We start from the raw sequence: 20,935 nt of genomic DNA, 5'->3' as shown, positions 1-20,935 counted from the left end.
AAGAAAACAGAAGAGATGAAAGAAAAGGTTGTGGGTATAGAATATCTATATGGGCTATTTGAACATTCAGTGGACCTATAAATGACAGTAACACATCAAAAAGTCCACTCTAAAATGCCGAATACTGAGGTTGTGCTCACAATGTCCACTGTCTCTTTTACACCGTCTTCGGAGTCAGTAAATAAATAAATAAATAAAAAGTTCAGTCTCTAAAAATAGATGGGAAACTCTTGTTTGTCTGCTAATTATTGTGAAACTTGTGCTGTATTTGCATTCATAAAATCCCTGAGCTGTGGGATGTTTTGAGGGCACTCAGCGGACAGTCAGCCATCAGTCTGCTTCAAAAGCACAAACAAACAAAAAACAAAACAAAAACACAAACTTAGAAATTCTCAAAAATGAGCAGGAAGTTTTTTCTTATTCTATAAGAGAGAGAGAGAGAGAGACAGGACAGAGAGAGAGAGAGAGAGATAGAGAGAGAGCAGTTTAGCCCTTTAATTCAGGGCAGTCAAACTAATGTACATTTGTACGCAAAACAACATCCCTGTTTTGTTGATTTTCTGTTTTTCTGTAAATGTTCACCATAGAAAATCTTATTTTCAATTAGATAATCAACAAAACATTTTATTTGACCAGGGTGCCCAAACTTTAGCACACAACTGCAAATATATCACTTTTAAAAGCACAACACAGAAAAACAGCCTGTTTAATTCTAAGTGATAAAGATAGATTGGAAAATGGTCATTTACAAATTATGACTGTTTTGGTATATAAACCCACACAGTAAACAAACAAATAAATAAATACATAATAAGGAAAATATAAAATATGGGGCCAGAAATAAAGATAATCTGAAATCTTTGCTATAACATTTAGCCTCAGTGTCTCTTGCGTTTCAGTGTAGAGGAAAACCTGAAGCTTCTAGCCTGCATCCTCAGTGTGTGTGTGTGCGTGTCTGGCAGAGATTTGGGCTTTGGCAGTCAGTGACAGTACTGAGAGCAGAAGATGGATGCTCAGTCTCTCAGCAGGGAGCCGTAATGAATGAAGACACACACGCACACACGGAGCAGCACAGTAATCGGTAAAAAAGTGATGGTTTGTGACCGAGGCGGTGGATATTGACCTGTCCATCACATTCACTACACACATACACTCCCTGTTTACAGTCTAATAGAAGATTTGGAATGTCTCTAAAGTCATTTCCGCACCATGCTGGACTGACTGTATGTACACAGACATATGTATGAAGAGCAGCACAGCATGCGAGTGAGCTTGTTATTCAGAACACTCCCTTTGCATTCTGACAGATTCCTCCAACAGTACCGCTTATTGTGATGAATAAACTGTAGTCACTCTTTCATTTGTTGTTGAAGCATATTTTTCCTTTAGATGTTCGAAACTGCTCCATTGAGTGTGACTGTGATCATTTACCTGTATGCTGTCAGTGTGCCAATGCATCTGTTCCTGGTTTTGTAGTGGTGTGTTTGGCGGTAGGGCCAGGAGAGGTGGCAAATTTCAACGAAAACACTGTGTGCATTTGGTGTTGTAGTAAGTGTTGGGTAACATGGTACAAAGCAACCCATTACAGTACAAACTAACACAGGACAAAGAAACACCTTACAGTACGAAGTAATGCAGTACAGAGTAACTCAGTAGAAAGCAACACATTACAGTACAAAGAAACACAGTACAAAGTCACGCATGACAAAGTAACACAGAGGATAAAGTAATGCAGTACAAAATAACACAGAGTACAAAGTAATGCAGTACAAAGTAACAGAGTACAAAGTAATGCAGTACAAAGTAACAGAGTACAAAGTAATGCAGTACAAAGTAACAGAGTACAAAGTTATGCAGTACAAAGTAACACAGAGTACAAAGTAATGCAGTACAAAGTAACAGAGTACAAAGTAATGCAGTACAAAGTAACAGAGTACAAAGTTATGCAGTACAAAGTAACACAGAGTACAAAGTAATGCAGTACAAAGTAACACATCAGAAAATGAAGCAGTGCAGTACAAAATAACTCAGTGGAAAGCAACACAATACAGTGCGAAGTAACACAGTACACACTAACACAGTACAAACCAACACAGTACAAAGTAATGTAGTATGAAGTAATGCAGTACAAAGCTGTGCAGGAATATGAAGTAATGTGGTATAAAGTAACTTAGTAGAAAGCAACACATTACAGTACAAATTACTGTGTTACTGTGGTACTGTGATGTTACACATTTGTTCTGTTACAGTGCAAAGTAATGCAGTACAAAGTAACTCAGCACAAAGCAACACATTGCAGTACAAAGTAATGCATTAGAGCACAAAGTAATGCAGTACAAAGTAATGCATAAGAACACAAAGTAATGCAGTACAAAGTAACTCGGTACAAAGTAACGCAATACATAGTAATGCAGTACAAAGTAACTCAGTAAAAATAACACATTACAGTACAAAGTAACAGTACAATGCAACACATTGCAGTACAAAGCAATGCAGTAAAAAGTAACACACGGTAATGAATTAGAGTACAAAGCAATGCAGTACAAAGTAACACAGTACATAGTAATGCAGTACAAAGTAACTCAGTACAAAGCAACACATTACAGTACAAAGTAACAGAGTACAAAGTAACATATTACAACATATTACAGTACAAAGTAATGCGGTACAAAATAACGTATTACAGTACAAAGTTATGCCATACAGTACAAAATAACAGTTCAGATTAATGCATTTTACTACAGTACAAAAGTAATGTGTAATGTACAATAATGCTACAAGTCTTGAACTGCATTACAGTTTAAAAGTGTGCTACTTTTGTCACTCGTATGTCTCTAATTCCCCTGGTCAGTGCGGTTTGGTACCAATGTAGGTCTATGATCATACATTTTGTCATTATTTCCACTGCTAAGTGAGCCATGCTGTACCTGAGTACCCAGTAAGCTGGCTGTGTGAGTTCAGTTTTGAATGCGAGCAGTGCAGCGTGAGTGCAAGAAGTGCTGTAAACTTGACAAGCAGTCTCTTCAGGCCTCTAATAATGCAAACACCAACTGATGAATAAAGATCCCGGTGCTGAAGAAGAGAGAGCCATTGTTTTTTTTTTTTTGGGTAGCCTTTTCTATTTACTACACGAGAGTGAAAAGGCCTGGTCTACCCTTGAATTTGTCACACTCAACCAAATCAGTGGTTCTGGCGCCACTACTGTTGCATAGGCTACGGGTAGCTTGACTGTGCCAAAAAAACATCTGATCCTCAGTGACAGTGTAGCCTTTCAAACACATACAAATATATGTCAAATATCATTTGACATTATTAACACATTCTGAATGTAGGCATGTTTATGTTTGTAGCCTAAACATAAAGAGAAAAGAAACCAAACACAAAGGGCTTCTGTTTTTCATGCACATTTGCTGCTTCATCATCACCTGCGAGCTGTGCTGATTGCAGTGGCTCTAAAGCGCTGTCCCTGGAGGGTCCTCAGAACACATAAATAAAAACAACAGAATCAAACACCTTAGTTATAATTCAATTAATCCCTTCATTTACATTTTTTATATACAAATCAGATCGGCACACAGCTGCTCGCCTTCACAGTTCAGAAGCGTTTTGTTTGACTGTGATCATGTTGATGTACTGATTTAATTGTGCCATCCTACTCGCACACCTATTTGCTTCATTTAGACCTCTGTTTATCTCAGGCCTCTATATATATATTCTATAAATAATATATAAGACACACCTCTTTGACCCTCATTAAAGGGAGATTGCACTTCTTTGTCTCAATTTCTGTATAATTTTATATTAAGATGTAAACAAAGTCATTCAGAATGGTTTGGTGTGAAACCACTCTGAATACTACTAGAGAAACTTGGAGAGTCAGTATTGCTCACAGTGGTGCTGATAGGAACCAGACGTCTGAAGAGTTTAATGCCCCTGAAGGCCCCCTCACAGAAATCCGTTGGGCAAAATGATAAAGTAAATACTGCATTTAGGTTCACTGGTGGTTTTAAATAAAATGACTACATTAGTGTTGTAGACATTGCGGCACCTGTTTCCTATCACCGCCACTGTAAAGAAATCTGAGTCTGTACGTTTTTCTAGAATTAACATTTAACATCAAACTGCTCTGAATGACTTTGTTCATGTGTCAAAGACTGAATTATGAAGACATTTTGAATAACTGTTTGAATTTCCCTCTAAGTTAGGCTAACACCATGCTGTTTACATTGTAGACCAATATAAATAAAGATGTTACACTTACATTAAAATGAACACAGTTGATCACTCTGTAAGGGAGAGTGGGGCTGGTTGGCACAGTTTTCACTCTCTGCTGTATATATATTTTTGTTCCCCCTACTGACCCATAAGCTGAAACTGTGCCAACCAACCCCTGTGTCAGCCAACCCCATTCTCCCTGAAGGGCAGATATTTAAATTAGAGAGAGATTTCTGAGAGAGCAGCGGTTGTCCAGGGATGCATCTGGCTGCCCAAAATCAGCTGCAAGCTTTCTGCTATATTTCTCAACTAATTTGTCTCTTTGTTTCTATGTATGTTTTGTGCATTGATGTTTATATATGTACATGTACATGTGTACACTATGGATTTATAGCCAGTATGGACTGTCTCACATGTCCCAATCACCATCTTGGAACATATTCAAAATGCATTGTTGGATCAATAAGACGACATGGCTAAAGATTGACTTGTGTTGTTTTGACTAAAATAATTATATGAATACCTTTATATGGAGTTGTGATATATATATATATATATATATATATATATATATATATATATGTATATATATATGCGCGTTGAGTTCAGTTTTTATCAGTGCTGAATATAGAAAGTGGTGAATTTCTCTCTTATATAATGGTGAAGGTTGCTCAGTTCCTGCTGTCCATCTGAAATAGTCCATTAATGCAGCGGAGACAGAGTTGAAGATAAAAGAAGAGATTTGGATTGAGTTTGTAATCCGCAATGCTGTATTAGGACCATTAATCCAATAAAATCTCTCCAGAGGCTTTTGTGAACTGCATGATTAGGGGTCCGTGGTCTGACCCCATGTTAACTCACGGAGGGTGGTGTGGTTTGTTGACCTGTTCTTTTCATGCTAAAGTGGCTTTCGTGAGTTTAGACCAAATCCTCTCCAAACCTGCAGAAATGAAATGTCCCCATTTAACTTATAATTCCTCAGAGATTGGAACTGGGTTACATGAGTAAAGGAATAAAAATAATCATGATGTTGTTCTTAAACAAGAGCCAATCTGGCATAATATTTTTTATTGAATAATCACTGTGGATGGTGCTGTCCTGTATACCAGATTTAGCTACATGATCAACTGCACCTGTGTTTAGTTCAGCCGATACACATGCATTTGGTTTTGTGTGACTTTGCTGTGCTATTCCAGTGTCCTCTAGGAGGAGAGAGAGAGAGAGAATTAAGAGAATGATATACACAGAGAGGAGAAAGAGAGATCGAGTGCACAGAGAGAGACAATAAAAGAGTAGCAAGAGGGGAGGAGGAATAGACTAGAGAGAGAGAGAGAAAAAGGGAAAGAAAGAGGAGAAATAGACAGGGACAGAGTAAGAAAAGATGAGAGAAGATGAAAAAATAAAATAGGGGTGGAGAGAGAAAGAGTTGAGGGAGAGAAAACAACAGAGGAAGAGAGGAAAAGCAATGGAGAAGAAGTAGAGGTGTGGAGAGAGACAGAGGGATGTGGACAGAGAGAGAATTAGAGAGTGAGAAGAAGGGTGTGGTCAGAGAGAGAGACAGAAAGTGCGAGAGGCAGACACAGAGGGACAGAAAGTGGTCTGTGTGTGTGAGAGAGAGAGAGGTATACAGTGAGGGAGAGAAAGAGAAATAATATCCTACACGGTTTTTGTATGTTTGTTTTTTATTATTTTTTCTTAAGGTCCACTTACTCGTTGTGTTGTGTTAAACAGGCTGGTTTTTTGTAATTGTGTCTTTAAGCCTGTTACATTTGAATGAGCTCTCTTCTGATTGGCTGCCTTGTATTGTGTCTCTTTCAGAAAGCAGTCAGGGCTGAAACACTCCTTATAACTTCAGTGTGAGTGGCTGAATGGGCGAATAAACATAAATGCATAGTTTTTACTGACATCACAAAACTGAATTTACTGTATTTTGATAATCTTTTATTAAACTACTAAAACATGCTTTGGTTTTTCTTTCATGCCCTTTAAATGTTGGCCCTTTAAATGTTGTTTCGCTGGTACATTTAGTCAGTTTCAGCTTCAGCCTCAGAGAAGCTGAATATCGTGTGTTGCGAAATGTCTTTTCTTCCCCTCTGTCTCTCTCCGCCTGTACTGATCTCATAAAACACAGCAGGGCTATGGGCTGTGTCTCTTATCTCATTAAAGCCTGGTCTCCGGTGAGACCGCCGCTCTTCCTCATTCACTCCACAGCTCATTGATCACCTCTCTCTGATCAATGGCAATTAAAGCGTGCAGGAACACTTTAATCGTGCAGCGAGCGTCTCTAAACTGGACCGCCTTGACCTCCAGCGACCTTGGGATGATTGGCAGGGCTGAGAAAGAGATATAGTTGATGTGTGAGGGGCGGATCTGCAGTTAAGGCCGGCGTACGGTCAGCCTTATGGTGGTTCATGACATCTGGTCAACATCACTGTGGTGCTTTATCAAGAGGTCCAGAAGGGGTGGTGCTGTATTGTAGTGCACCATTTTAATTTATGTGTACCTGGTTTTTATTCTTAATTTGACTCCATCTCTATTCTGAATTTCTCATCTTCGCTTGCGGGCTGTGATTGAAATATCTAAAGAAGCTGAAACAATCATTAAAACAAAAAAACAAGTATTTATTATGAGACACGCCAGGTCAATGCTCTATTTTGAACACAATAGATATCACAATGAATATATATATATATATATATATATATATATATATATATATATATATATATATATATATATATAATAACAATAGAATTTTATTTATAAGCACCTTTCAAAGCACCTGCGGATGCCATATACATAAAATAAAAACACAAATAGACTTATAAAAATATTAAAATATCTCTGAAACATTATCTTTACTGTAGAATGAAAATAACACTCTATACATTAATGTAAATAATTTTAATTCTAGGTAATGTTGACACATTTCTGTTGGTCCATTCATCAAAACATGTTCACACAATGGAAAATGTAGCTGTTGTTTCAAATAGTGTGAATAAAAAAAATGAAAAAATATGAATTGTATAACAGTGATGATACGCCACTATAGCCATTTTCTCCATGAACTGCTAGTAGACACAGGTTTTTTAGATTAGGTCGGTCTAAGTTGCTTTTTTAATGGACCAAAGAGTGGTTACTTTAATAGCTGTCCAGCTGTCCAGCTGTGCGTGTGTGTGTGTGTGTGTGTGTGGTTTTGTATGAGTAATAAGAACTCAGTGGGGTGCGATTAGTTGGATTTTGTACTTGGCTGCCTCTGTCCTTTTTCTGATTGGTCACACTTTCATATCCAGAACAAACTCCGGCTCTCTTGTTACGCAGATGAGTTCTATCCCATCATTTCTTCCCAAACCACTGCTTTTACTGCTGACATTCACACTCTCTCACTCCACTCAGCACACACTCACACACTAAAATACCATTTATTCCCCTTCATTAGCCACATGCTAACTGTCCAATCGCTCGATAATGACCTGGGTGTGTGCGCATTATGGGATATGAGGCAATGACTTTGAACAAACCTGGATGTGCTTTAATAATGAGGCTTGAGACTCTCTTGACTCTTTGTAGTATGTTGAAGTTTTTAGCTTTGTTTTTCCTCTGTGTTATTTTCTTTGTTAAAAATATAAATAAATACATTTCTGCTTCAGAAATAAGACTTTTTGGAAAGTTTTTCTGTGATTTCGTGGAACCTAAATGTGCCAAAAGTATGTGGATAGTCCTCCTAATTATTGCAGTCAGGTGTTTGAGCCACATCCCTTGCTAACAGGTGTATAAAATCAAGCACATAGCCATGCAGTCTCAATCGACAAACACTGGCAGTAGGATGAGTCATACCGGAAAGCTCAGTGACTTTAGGCATGGTCCTGTCATAGAATGCCATCTTTGCCACAAGTCAGTTTGTCAAATCTCTGCCCTGCTAGGTCTGCCCTAGACAACTGTAAGTGCTAACATGGTGAAATGGAAGCATCTAGAAGCAACAACAGCTACAAAGCTCCAAACTGCATGTCAGAAACTTCATAAAATGGGTTTCTGTAGTCAAGCAGCTAAACGCAAGCCAAAGATCACTATGCGCGATGTCAAGCGTCAGCTGGAGTAGTGTAAAATACACAGAATGTGGAAACATTCTCTGGAGTGATGAATCATGCTTCACTGTCCGGCAGTCTGATGGATGATTCTTGGTTTAGTTGATGTCAGCAACTCCAAATTAATGTCCATTTAATGGTTTTGAGATGTTCAGCAAGCTCATATAGGTGTGGTGGTTAGATGTCCACATACTTTGGGTCATTTTCAGTGATGCATTTAAACAAGTTCACACTTTATTTTTTATATCTATGAATATAATACTTTAGCAATTGATGCAAAGTTGGCCAAGCTTTACAGAAGGTTAACAGAATTTACATATATTCATCTATTCATGTGCATACCGAGTAAACCTCATTTGAAATAAAAAAAAAAAAAAAACTTATTTCAGGTATTTTGACAAAAACTATGCTGCAGTTTCTGGTGGGGCTTTTAGGATTTTTTATAAAAAAAGGGTATAAACTGGAAACTTCAGTTAATAAACCAAAGGTGTGTCTGTGTGGGTTTATTTCCAGGTGTAATAACAGGACTCAGTGTGCGGTGGTTGCTGGACCAGATGCTTTTCCTGACCCCTGCCCTGGAACCTACAAATACCTGGAGGTCCAGTATGAGTGTGTCCCATACAGTATGTATAACATTTTCTATTACTTTTCTATTACACACACATACACGCACACAGACACACATACACGCACACACACACACACACAAACACACACACACAAACATATATATATATATCTATATATATGCACACACATGCAGTGTATATATGTACATGCAAACACACACACACAGTGGTATTTCGGAGAGTAGAGTGAGTTGTCCTTTACAAACTCTGAAACAGATACCTTTAACTTTAAGCAAGATTTACCTTTTTGTTTGATTTATTTCCGTCCTCGTATTTCAGCAGATAAAATTCTCTCACTGATTTCCAGCTCATAAATTCTCATCTTTGGGCGTGTGTCTGAGAGTGTGTGTGTGTGTGTGTGTGTGTGTGTGTGTCTTAGTGTGTGTGTGTCCACCATGGCCAGGGTCCCCTAAGCGGATCCATATGATAAAGTAGCTAAGTGCTATAGTGTGTCAAAATGACTAAGTTGCCAGATAGCTAGCGATAGCGCTTGGCTGTGATAGATTTGCTGTAATGTTATCTCCAGCCTGCAGGTATATTTCTCTGAATGGAAAATACAATGCAAAGCTTTTATGCTTTCATACCCAGCAGACTTAATGCAACGATGACCTATACAGGAATAGATTTTCCAAGCAAATGAGCTCTTGCTCTGTTTGGAAAGGAGTCTTGTTTGGCAGAAAGGAAAAGCATCTCTGCCATGTATTTGTTTTTATTAGACATCAAAGAGCAAAGATCATGTTTGTAGATGTTTTTTTTTTGATATTTTAGTGTTTCAGAACAGGAATAGTGGATTGTTGTGCAAGTTAAATAGTGAAATATTATAAAAGTGCAATAGAGGAATGTTGTGGAAGGAACAGTGAAATGATGTAGAAGTGGAATGGTGGAACGATGAAGTGGAATAGAGGAATGTTATAAAAGAAGAACAGAAGAATGTTGTAGAAGTGGAATAGTGGAATGATATGGAAATGGAATAGTGGAATGTTTTTAAAATGGACTGCTGACATATTGAAGTGGAATAGTGGAATGTTGTAGAAGTAGAATAGAGGAATTGTATAGAAGTAGAATAGTAGAATGATATAGAAATGGAATAGTGGAATGTTGAAGTGGAACAGTTGAATGTTAAAGTGGAATAGAGGAATGTATTTGAAGTGAAATAGTGGAAGGATGTAGAAGTAGAATAGTGGAATGATGTAGAAGTAGAATAGTGGAATGATGTAGAAGTGGAATAGTGGAATGATGTAGAAGTAGAATAGTGGAATGATGCAGAAGTAGAATAGTGGAATGATGTAGAAGTAGAATAGTGGAATGATGCAGAAGTAGAATAGTGGAATGATGTAGAAGTAGAATAGTGGAATGATGTAGAAGTGAAATAGTGGAATGATGTAGAAGTAGAATAGTGGAATGATGTAGAAGTAGAATAGTGGAATGATGTAGAAGTGGAATAGTGGAATGATGTAGAAGTAGAATAGTGGAATGATGTAGAAGTGAAATAGTGGAATGATGTAGAAGTAGAATAGTGGAATGATGTAGAAGTAGAATAGTGGAATGATGTAGAAGTGAAATAGTGGAATGATGTAGAAGTAGAATAGTGGAATGATGTAGAAGTAGAATAGTGGAATGATGTAGAAGTGGAATAGTGGAATGATGTAGAAGTAGAATAGTGGAATGATGCAGAAGTGGAATAATGGAACGATGTAGAAGTGGAATAATGGAACAATGTAGAAGTGGAATAGTGGAAGGATGTAGAAGTAGAATAGTCGAATGATGTTGAATTGGAATCGTGGAATGTTGAATGAGTGGACTGCTGGCATATTGAAGTGGAAAAGTGGGATGTTGCAGAAGTAAAATAGAGGAATTTTATGGTAGAGTAGAGTAGAATTTTATAGTAGAGTAGAATTTTATAGTAGAGTAGTGGAACATTGTGGAAGTGGAATAATGGATTGATGTAGAAGTAGAATAGTGGAAAGTTGCAGAGTTAGACGAGTGGAATGTTGTAGAAGTGAAGTGATGGAATTATGTTAAAATGGAATAGTAGAATGTTGAAGAAATGGATCGCTGGCACATTAAAGTGGAATAATGGGATGTTGCAGAAGTAAAATAGTGAAATATTTTCTGGCAACATGTTTTGACCAAAAAACATGTACTCTAATTATCTGCTTTAAGATTTAATCACTACTTTAGATATAAGAGGCCGTCTGGATGTTTCATTCTCAGCAGTATACAGCTGTGTCAGTCACTTTGGAGAGTACTAAAATCATCCTAGAATTATTTTATGCCTGTGTCTGTAGCAGACTTGGTTTTATATTGTTGAAAAACAGGAATTCCACAGTTTTGAGTGCTCGTGTAAATAGCGCCCGACTAAGAACCAGAGTGTAACTGCAGTTATATCAAGAGAAGAGCTATCAGATAATTGACATCTCACTCACTCTCTCCATCCCTGTCTATTATCTTTGAACATTTGAAGGGTGTAAATTTCAAACTCACTAATCTGCCCATCGACAGTTAATTAATAAAGACGTCAATTAAGACCCTGCAAACACTCTAACGAGCTTGATGGCGTTAATTCTCCTGTCCGCTCCAGCTTAGTCTCCTTGGAATTCTCTACAGAGATATGAATTATCAAAGTGTACCATGTGTGTGGGTGTCTGTGTGTGTGTGTGCGTGTGTGTGTGTGTGTGTGTGTGTGTGTGCGCGCTCATATGACGGATCCACCTCAGTACACATTAACGCTGTCACACTCGATCAGAATGGACGACATTAAGGAGTGATTGCAGTTAGAGGGAGGGTGGATGGGTGAATGGCAAAACAGAGGTAAAGACGGATGGACAGGTGAAAAGATGGAGAGGGTGAGAGAGAGAGAGAGAGAAGGCGGTGAAAAGAGATAGACATGTTCTTTCAGCAGGTAATTGAGGCGCAGGTGTGGTGTGGGAGGAGGAGGAGGGGCTTGATTAATGTCTGATAATGATTTGTTGAAGTGGAATGATCCAGTAGTGGAATACTGCAGAAGAGGAATAGTGCACAGTTTAAAACAGGAATTGTGGAATGTTAAAAGAGAGGTAGTGAAATGCTTGAGACGTGGAGTAGTGAAATGTTCAGAACAAGAATAATGGAAAAAAAGTAGAGTAGTGGAACACTGGAATATTGTAGAAAAAAATAGTGGAATGTGGTATAAGAGGAATCATGAATTGTTGTGGAATAGTGGAATGTTTAGAATAGGAATGTTTTCAAATCGGAGTAGTAGATTATGGTAGAAGGGGAAGAATGGAATGTAGAAGTGGAAAAATGGAACGTTTAGAATAGGAAATGTGGAATGTTGTCAAAGCAGAGTAGCAGATTATTGTAGAAGAGGTGTAACGGAATGTCAAAGTGGAATAGCGGAATGTCCTTGAAGCCCTATATGATGTCAGGCAATAATAAAGCGAGCAGCCATCCACATCAGCATTGCTTAAAAAGAAGCTCTCTATTAAGCCTTTGATGAGGTCTCTCTCTCTCACCCTCTTTCTCTCTCTCTCTCTCTCTCTCTCTCTCTCTCTCTCTCTTTCTCTCTTTCTCTCTGCTCCTCTTCCTGTTGATGCAACATTAGTATTCTAGTCTGAAAGGTGTTCTTTCAAAAAAACAGTAAGAGAGAGAGAAGAGACAGAGAGAGAAATAGAGAGAGGGAGAGTTTGGGGAGCAGGGCGTTATTTTGTTTTTTATCACTTGGGCTGCTGGGAGCAGAAAGCAGAGCGATGGATGTTACTGGCTGGAGTGCAGTGGTGTGTGTGCAGCAGGGTGTCTGTATGTGTGTGTGTGCCTGTCAGAGGCTTGGAGATGTTCACCACACAAGCAACGCACACACTGCTGCTCCCTCACCATCTGTACGTGTCTGAAGGAAAGGGAAGTGAAGCGCTGTCAGTCTAACCAATGAGTTTATCCAAAAAGTACACACGCGCACACACACACACACACACACACACACACACACACACACACACACACTTTGTTTTTATTGAAGTATATATTGTGTCCAGGCCTCTTTTAGAGCATTTTCCTTTGAAATTACCTTTGTCCTAATAAATTTTCCTCAAGTAATTTGACCGATTCAGATTTTGCCGGAAAATCTTAGAGGAAGTTGTTGGAATTAGTTATTATATTTTCTATTTAATATTTAGAATAGGAATAGAGGGATTTCAAAAATGGAGTAGCGGAATGTTCTAGGACAGGAATAGTGGAATGTTATAGATGTGTGGAATAATGGAATATTTAGAACCAGAATAGTGGAATTTTATTAGTGGAGTTTTGGAACGTTCTAGGACAGGCATAATGGAATGTTATAGATGTGTGGAATAATGGAATAATTGGAACCAGAATAGTGGAATTTTATTAGTGGAGTAGTGAAATGTTCTAGGACAGGAATAGTGGAATATTTTAGACATGTGGAATAATGGAATGTGTAGAACCAGAAAAGTGGAAGTTTATCAGTGGAGTGGTGGAATGTTTTAGAACAGGAACAGTGGAATGTTATAGAAGTGGAAAAATGTAATGATTAGAACCAGAATAGTGGATTTTTACAAGTGGAGAAGTGGAATGTTCTAGGACAGGAATAGTGCAGTGTTGTAGAAGTGGAATAATGGAATGTTTAGAATTGGAATGTGGAATTTTACACTTGGAGTAGTGGAATGTTCTAGTACAGGAATAGTGGAAAGTTGTAGAAGAGAAATAATGGAAAGTAGAAGTGGAGTAATGGAATGTAGAAGAGGGAATAGTGGGATTTTGTAGAAAAAGGACAAGTGGAATGTTTTAGAGGAGGAATAATGAAGTGTAGAAGTCGAATAATGGAATGTAGAAGTGGAATAGTCAAATGTTAACACTAAGCTAACATTAGCTAGTAACTTTAATGCCAACAGATGGATTCCTGGATTCCTGGATTAAATTTATGGCTAGCAGCTGGATAGCTAGCTAATTGTAAGTTACCATTAACTAGCAACTGTGATGTCAGTCAACAAAAACTATTTCTGCATTAAACCTTTTGGGCCACATATAGCCAGCAAACATTGAGCTAACATTAGCTAGTAACAGTAGCGTCAGCTCATAGTAACCTAATGTTAGCTACATAGAGTACTGTGCAAAAGTCAGAGACCCTTCATTTCGTTATCTTACAGTAAGAAAGGTTAAGTAGAAGTTATTTGTATTTCGGCGTCAGGAAAAAAAGAACGAAAACATATATTTAACATAAATGAACATCAACAACTAAATATAATAGTTTTTTCAGTATTTACTGCGTGCACTCTTTGCCTTTAATACAGCTTCCATTCTTTTTGGGAGACTTGCTTTCAGTTTTTCAAAGAAATCTGCAGGGATATTTTTCACATCTCCAAAGTTTCAGCCTTAGAAGAAATTGCATTTTGCAAGTATCCACATTTAGTGAGATTGAGGTCTGGACTCTGGGGTGGTCAGTCTATTGTTCTGAGAACACCACCAGCTTCTTTGTTTCATTTGCAAATGTTCTTCTAGTTTTTCTATTTCCTTTTCTCAGTATGGGCTTATTGACAGCCACACCTCATAGTGTTGAGATTGGTCTCTGATTAGCACTGCACCTCACTATTATTTAGTTATTTGGTAATGTATTCAGTTGCATTGGAGTTATGACATCTCTATGTCCTCTATTTTGACCTATTTTGTTATAAACATTACTGCTTCTCTCTAATATTTATATATACCCAACTATCTTCAGCTATTCATAACAACACTGTTGGATAAGATTAGCTAGCTAATTTTTAAAGTCACAAAAACATAGTAGCACGGTTCTTGTTAAGATTGAAGATGATTAAGATAATCTCTACTGTTTGACATAATAAAAAGTATTAAAGTATTAAGTTCTGTTATGTAAATGTTGTATAATTATTGGCCATCTTTATTATCTGTGGCTCAGAGAGGCATGTAGTGTGCACACATACACGTTTTCTATTAGACACTCGATCAACACAGCATCATTACAGCCATTCCTTCCACTGCTAATAGTGTTTGGACATGACATCAGCTCGAACATAACCTGCACCCAGATATATTCAAGAGATTTCTGTCTTTCTCTGTCCGTCTTTCTTTTGTCTTGTTTTTTCTTTCCCTCTCTATGTTGTTTCATCCATGGCAATGTTCCCTTTCTCCTTGCTTTACCAATTAGAGCTGTTTTTGCATGCGGTTGCCTTGGAAAATCTGCTGACCTCAATTTATATAATTAATTCGGAAATGATGCATAATTACAGACTGCATTTGGGGAGGCTTTGTTGTACCTTTTTCTTTCCTACTTTCATAGTTTTCTACCTTTTATGTTGGCGTCGCCTCAGTAAGCAAATGCAAGAAAAGAACGAGAGTGAAGGACCCAGAGAAGACAAAAACAGAGACAGAAAGAGAAAGAAATAGAGAAATAATGAGAGAGTAGATTATGTGCACTGTTGTGTGGTTCAGATGCTGAGGTAGAGGTCCTGTGTGCTTTGTATGCTACAGAAGCAACAATATAAATAAATAAATAAATAAAACATTTTCTGTTGCATATGTAAATGTTAGGTTGAAGGGATCTTATTTGCTCCCACTGAGCTACTCCACTGTTTATCCTGATATTGGTAATTTGCTAGTGCTAAATGCAAGCTAGCATACTACCTACCTAGCACACTGTGCTAATGCCTGTTCATAGTACACCACTCACCTAATGTACTACACCAGTGCTTCTTCCTAGCATAATACCTACCCAGCACACTGTGTGAATGCCTGTTCTTATTGTACCACCTACCTAATGTATTGTACTAGTGCCTGTTCCTACCATACTACCTACCCAGCACACTGTTCTTTGTGTACCACCTGCCTAATGTGCTGCACTTGTGCTCCTAATCACTATTCACTACATCGGACTATGTCGGCTACTGTTGCAGAGACAGTAGTAACTTTGTTGCATTTGACAACTTGGACCAGTTTAAAGCAGCAGGCTCCTAAAATAGTGACATGTAGCTTGAAATTGGTGCAGTTTGGGACACAGCCTTTGTTTTTCTGTGCTGTGTGTTGCGTTATATCAGCCGGTGTGTCCAGCTCTGGCTGTAATAGCAGAGCCAATGGACTAAACAGCACTAACAGCTTTATGAGGATAATAAGAGAACGAGCTGATTGTTTTGGCAGCTCTGGCCGCACCTGCTGCTTTCTGCTTTCCTCTCTTTCTACCTTGATATCTCTCTCTCTCTCTCTCTCTCTCTCTCTCTTTCTCTCTCTGTCTCTCTCTCCTTTCATTTCTGTCTGTTTTTTCTGTTTCTCTCTCTCTGTCCCTTCATTTCTGTCTGTTTTCGCTCATCTTAGTCAGTGGTGAACCGTGACTATTAGGGCTTAGCCTTCAATTCTGACCATAAAGTTCAAAACATGTTGAAAACCTGCCTCTATGATAATGCTAATTGCTGCTATGGCATTTCTATAAGCATATTAGCATCAAGCTAGTGCTGTTCCAGATTAAACACAGACATTTGAAGTTTGTAACACACGTTAACATATATGTTATAGCAGTTTTACAGCGACTCTGTCAGTAAAGAGTCCTGACACACAGCTGCCGCCGCTGTTTTCAGTTTCTACCGAAACCTTTACATTTACAGTATTCAACAGATGCTCTTATCCAGAGAAACCTGATTAGACAGCTTGTATTCAGTCATTGATGTATCTAGAACTTCCAGAAGGCCCAGAGAGAGTTTTTTCTCATGAAATTGAGCCCACCCATTGTAGTCAGAATGTAATTGGTTGATCCCACCGTCAGTTCCTGATTATGTTGGTTGTTAATCATAACATGTAAGGCCTTCGGTTCAGCTCCTGAAGTCCTAACCAGTGGGAGAGCTCACTTCGCTGTATCTACCAAGATACAGCCGAGGGTTTGTAAGATATTCTTCTTTGGGCAACTCAAAATTTAGTTTCCTTCTGTTTCCAACCGAAACTTAACAAGGAAATAAGATCATAACTTCAGTACTCGCTTCATTCAACCTTTGAAGGCCTGGAAGACCCTGAAGACTCCCCACTGAGCTCAGCTCAGATCAGCAGTGCTTTATTAACATGAGTGTTACATTTTTATCCGTGCAGCTGATAATGAGCATAAGCAGGAGAAAAAAAAGATAAAATAACAACAGAGCAATAGATTTTTTTTTCCTTTATAACACACAGTTGTATGCAAAAGTTTGGGGACATCTGGTCAAATGATACGCTTTGTTGATTTTCTAAGTGAAAGAAAAATGAACACGTCCCCTACAGAGAGCACACTTCTGCATATTTTAATGCACAGTTACTGTTACAGTTACTTTGCTGAATTTAACATATTGGGAAAAAAATAAGTCATAACATGTGGGCTGTGCAAAAGTTATGTCACATTTTATGTTTTTTTTTCTAAGTTTGTTAAACTCAACTTACAAAACCATGTTATAAAATTAACAAAATATGTTATTTGACCAGGAGTGTTCAAACTTTTGCATGTGACTTGAAGTATTAGTTATCTAATTTAATGTTAATTATGAGTTGGTGCATTTGTAACTGAAAGTATTCAAAGAAGAGCAAAAGTGAACATTAGCGATAGAAATAACAGCAACAACAAAAATAATAACACCAAATATAACCCCCCCTCTCTCTCTCTCTGTCTCTCTCTCTCTCTGTGTGTATAATCAATCTTCTATGCGTATGCTGATCTCTTTCCATCCCATTAGCTCTTGATGTTTTGTCATGTTTTTTTGTTTTTTATTTAACAAACAGCACCTGTGCTCCACCAGCGACCACTCGCTTGCTCATCTGTCCACATGTTACCATGACGACCTGTCTCTCAGCCAGGGGTCATTTGCTCACACCCAGTGTGAACCCCAAAGCTGCTCTGGTCCCAGCTAACAATGTCAACCCGATTATGAAGCCCAAGTCCAGCCGCCCCCTATTTAACACACACTGGTTGGCTGGAATAAAATGCATCTGGACAGTGAAATGTGGTCAGGTGTTTGTTGGTTGAAGGTGATTTTAGGGATCACCTGCAACAGGAATCAAATTTAGAACTGAGCCAAGTGTTTTATTAATTAATTAATTAAGTTAGTTAATTTTATTTTAGACATTTTTATAATTTTACAATTTTTTATGTATAACATTTTACTTGAGTTAGTTATTTAGTTAAAGACCATAGAACAAATAATACCTAATAATAAGGTTAGTAAATATTTTTAAAAGATCACATGCAACTGAAATCAAGTTTAAAACCAAGATAAGCTACTGCTAGGGTTTTTATTATTAATTGTTTTAGATATTTGTTTTCTTTGTTAAGTATTTGATAATATAAAACCATGTAAAAATATCTCAAATGTAAAACATTTCACAAAACAGGCTGCTAGGAGGACTTTCCAAATTATTAATTTGTTTTTTTTTTTGTGTTTTTTACAAAATTTTAATTATTTGATTTTTATTTATTTATTATTTTGGCTAAATATGTTTTCTTAAAATGTAAACATTATTTTAATTGACATATTATTTATGTTGATACATTCCTATATTTTTATTTAAGTAGCACCAAATATGTAAATAATGAAATGTAGTATGTTAAATATCTGAAAGTATATCAGAGTAAAAAAAAAAGTCTGGCAGCGTAAAAACATGGTCAGGTGTTTGTGGGATGAAGGTGATTTCAGGGATCAACTACAGTGGGAATTGAATTTAGAACAGAGCCAAGAGGCTGCTGGGGTTTTGGCTGTACAGCTGAACAGGGCCGAGTTTTAGCGTGAAGAAAACCAGCTCAATCCCAGTCTTACTACATACTAAAGCTTATTATTCAGTAACTACAATGTAAACTGACGGAGCTATTCTTAGGTTATAGAAGTGTGTAATAAAACTTTGGGCCCTGGCCATGTAAGGGGTCAACTACTTGTTCCCAGCTTGAACTGACAAGGTTTCATTACACTGACCCCTGCTTGGAAATCTCTTGTCCAGAACATTTCGAGACTTACAGCACTGTGACAGGCTGAGGCTGAAGGGATGATCAGTTATTAGTAAGATAACATAGCATTTTACTCTCTGCGTCTGTTAGAGGAGCAGACAGGAATCTCCACAGCGGTCAGATTCCTTCTCAGCAGTGCCCACCTCAGTAACTTATGAAGACATCGGTATGCTTCGAATTCCATATATAGCTACATTGGGTTATTTTGCCACACATATCATTTTCTTTATGTATTCATTTAAATGTAATTATGTAATATCATAATTAATAACTTAGTGATGTAATGAGGTGCATTTACATTTGATTTACATTTTGCATCAGCAGGTTTAAATCTATCAATAAATCAATGGCAACAATGTAACAGATGGTTTTCTTTCTATAAAACAAGATTACTTCCCATCAAATTTAAATAATAATAAAATATTCCCTCTCCTATTTACAAACAATGGTGTAGATTTTAGAGTCCACACTTTCAACAGAATTTCTCCACTTCAAATGAGCTACAAGCCAGAAATAGCGCATATAAAATTACAACATACTTCTGCTATCACTGCTATTTTTTGTACTAAAAATGTAAAACAATAATAATAGTATCTTATCTTTTGCCTCATATATTTAGTTATATTGCTTATGTACAAATACTGACAGAGCTAAAGGCCAAGCTTGTGCAAAGTCTAGAACATAGGTCACTTAATGATGCCAAATGATATTATTAATAACAACAATAACAACCATAATAATAATAATAATAATAATAATTACTAGAAAAGTGTATTTCCTAAAGAAAATGCAGAGTGATTGTGCAGCTTAAGCTTATTAAGATGTTTCTTGGTGGTTGCTATGGTATTCCAGGTGGTTGCGATGGTATTCCAGGTGGTTGCTAGGCGGTTGCTATAGTATCCAAGATGGTTGCTGGGGTGTTTCTAGGTGGTTGCTATAGTATCCAAGATGGTTGCTAGGGTGTTCCTATGCAGTTGCTATGCTATTGTAGGTGGTTGTTAAGGTGTTGCTAGGCAGTTGCTATGGTATCCCAGGTGGTTGCTTGGAGGGTGCAAAGTGGTTTCTCGGGGTTGCTATGATACCCTACATGGTTAATAGGGTGTTACTAATAGACTTCTGTCATCGTTTTATAAGCTGGGCTCACAAACCTTTGCACCCCATTCTTTCCTAAGGGAAAAAATATCATCACTTGATGATATTTATACAAAAATTCTACATGAGATTAAAAAGCTGTATACAAGCATATCATTCCCGATCAGACTGAACATTGAAGTTTTTATAGAGCACTTTCAGAAAGGTAGCAGCTCGATATGCTTCATAATAAAACTAAAGAAAATAAAAGCAGAACCTCAGAAGATAAAATTATCTCATAATAATGTAATAAATAAGATACTGAGGGTAAAGATGCAAAGCATGCCTAGACGCCCACTTTAGGTCATAAAGGGTTCAAATGTTTTTTTAGGGAGTCATAGCTCTGTGTTAGTAAACTCTGGACAGTTCTGATTCAGCGGCCGCTGATGGATCCTTTAATGAGCTTCAATCAGAACGGCATATTAAAAATAAATTGAGGTCAGTCACCCGAGCGGATGAAAAAGTGAAGCGTCTCCGTATCTGATTACACAAACGCTTCCTCTGGCATCTCGTTAAGCGCTGACTTCGTCCACGATCTAAAAGGTGTTAGTGTTCAGTGCCGACTGAGAGTGACCAGCAGACCATTGTTTTTATTTGTCAAATACATTTTCACATCCAGGAAGTTTGCTCTGGTGTCAAAGACATAAAATATAACGAATATAACAAAGACACTGACCAGGCATTGTTGTTTTTCTCTTCTTTTCTGTTTCTGGTAATGGTATGCCAACAGTTTGTCTTAGTATCCTCAATGATAGTTTATTCATTCTGACTTGTCATTATTTTGATACAGTAAGTCACAATTTTGAGATAATAAGTCGTGATTTTGAGATTATAAGCCATTATTGCACAGTAAGTCAGTTATATATATACATATGGCATTATTCTGACATATTAGGTCAAACTTTTGGGAAAAGCTA

The 20,935-nt window shown here is 37.5% G+C and overlaps 1 protein-coding gene across 1 annotated transcript in view; it reads left to right on the top strand.

Annotated features, from left to right (window-relative positions):
* LOC118816661 (adhesion G protein-coupled receptor L3-like) overlaps window positions 1-20,935 on the top strand; it is a 450,500-nt gene that overhangs the window by 248,976 nt on the left and 180,589 nt on the right. Inside the window, exon 5 of the mRNA XM_036583171.1 lies at window positions 8,814-8,923. Within this exon, the coding sequence (XP_036439064.1) occupies window positions 8,814-8,923 (110 nt within the window). The remainder of the gene's footprint in view (window positions 1-8,813; window positions 8,924-20,935) is intronic.

This window comes from Colossoma macropomum, unplaced genomic scaffold (genome assembly GCF_904425465.1).
Source record: "Colossoma macropomum unplaced genomic scaffold, Colossoma_macropomum, whole genome shotgun sequence".
In the NCBI taxonomy this organism is placed as follows: Eukaryota; Metazoa; Chordata; class Actinopteri; order Characiformes; family Serrasalmidae; genus Colossoma; species Colossoma macropomum.
The sequence above is the reverse complement of the archived record's forward strand: the minus strand, read 5'-3'. Positions and strand labels throughout refer to the sequence as shown.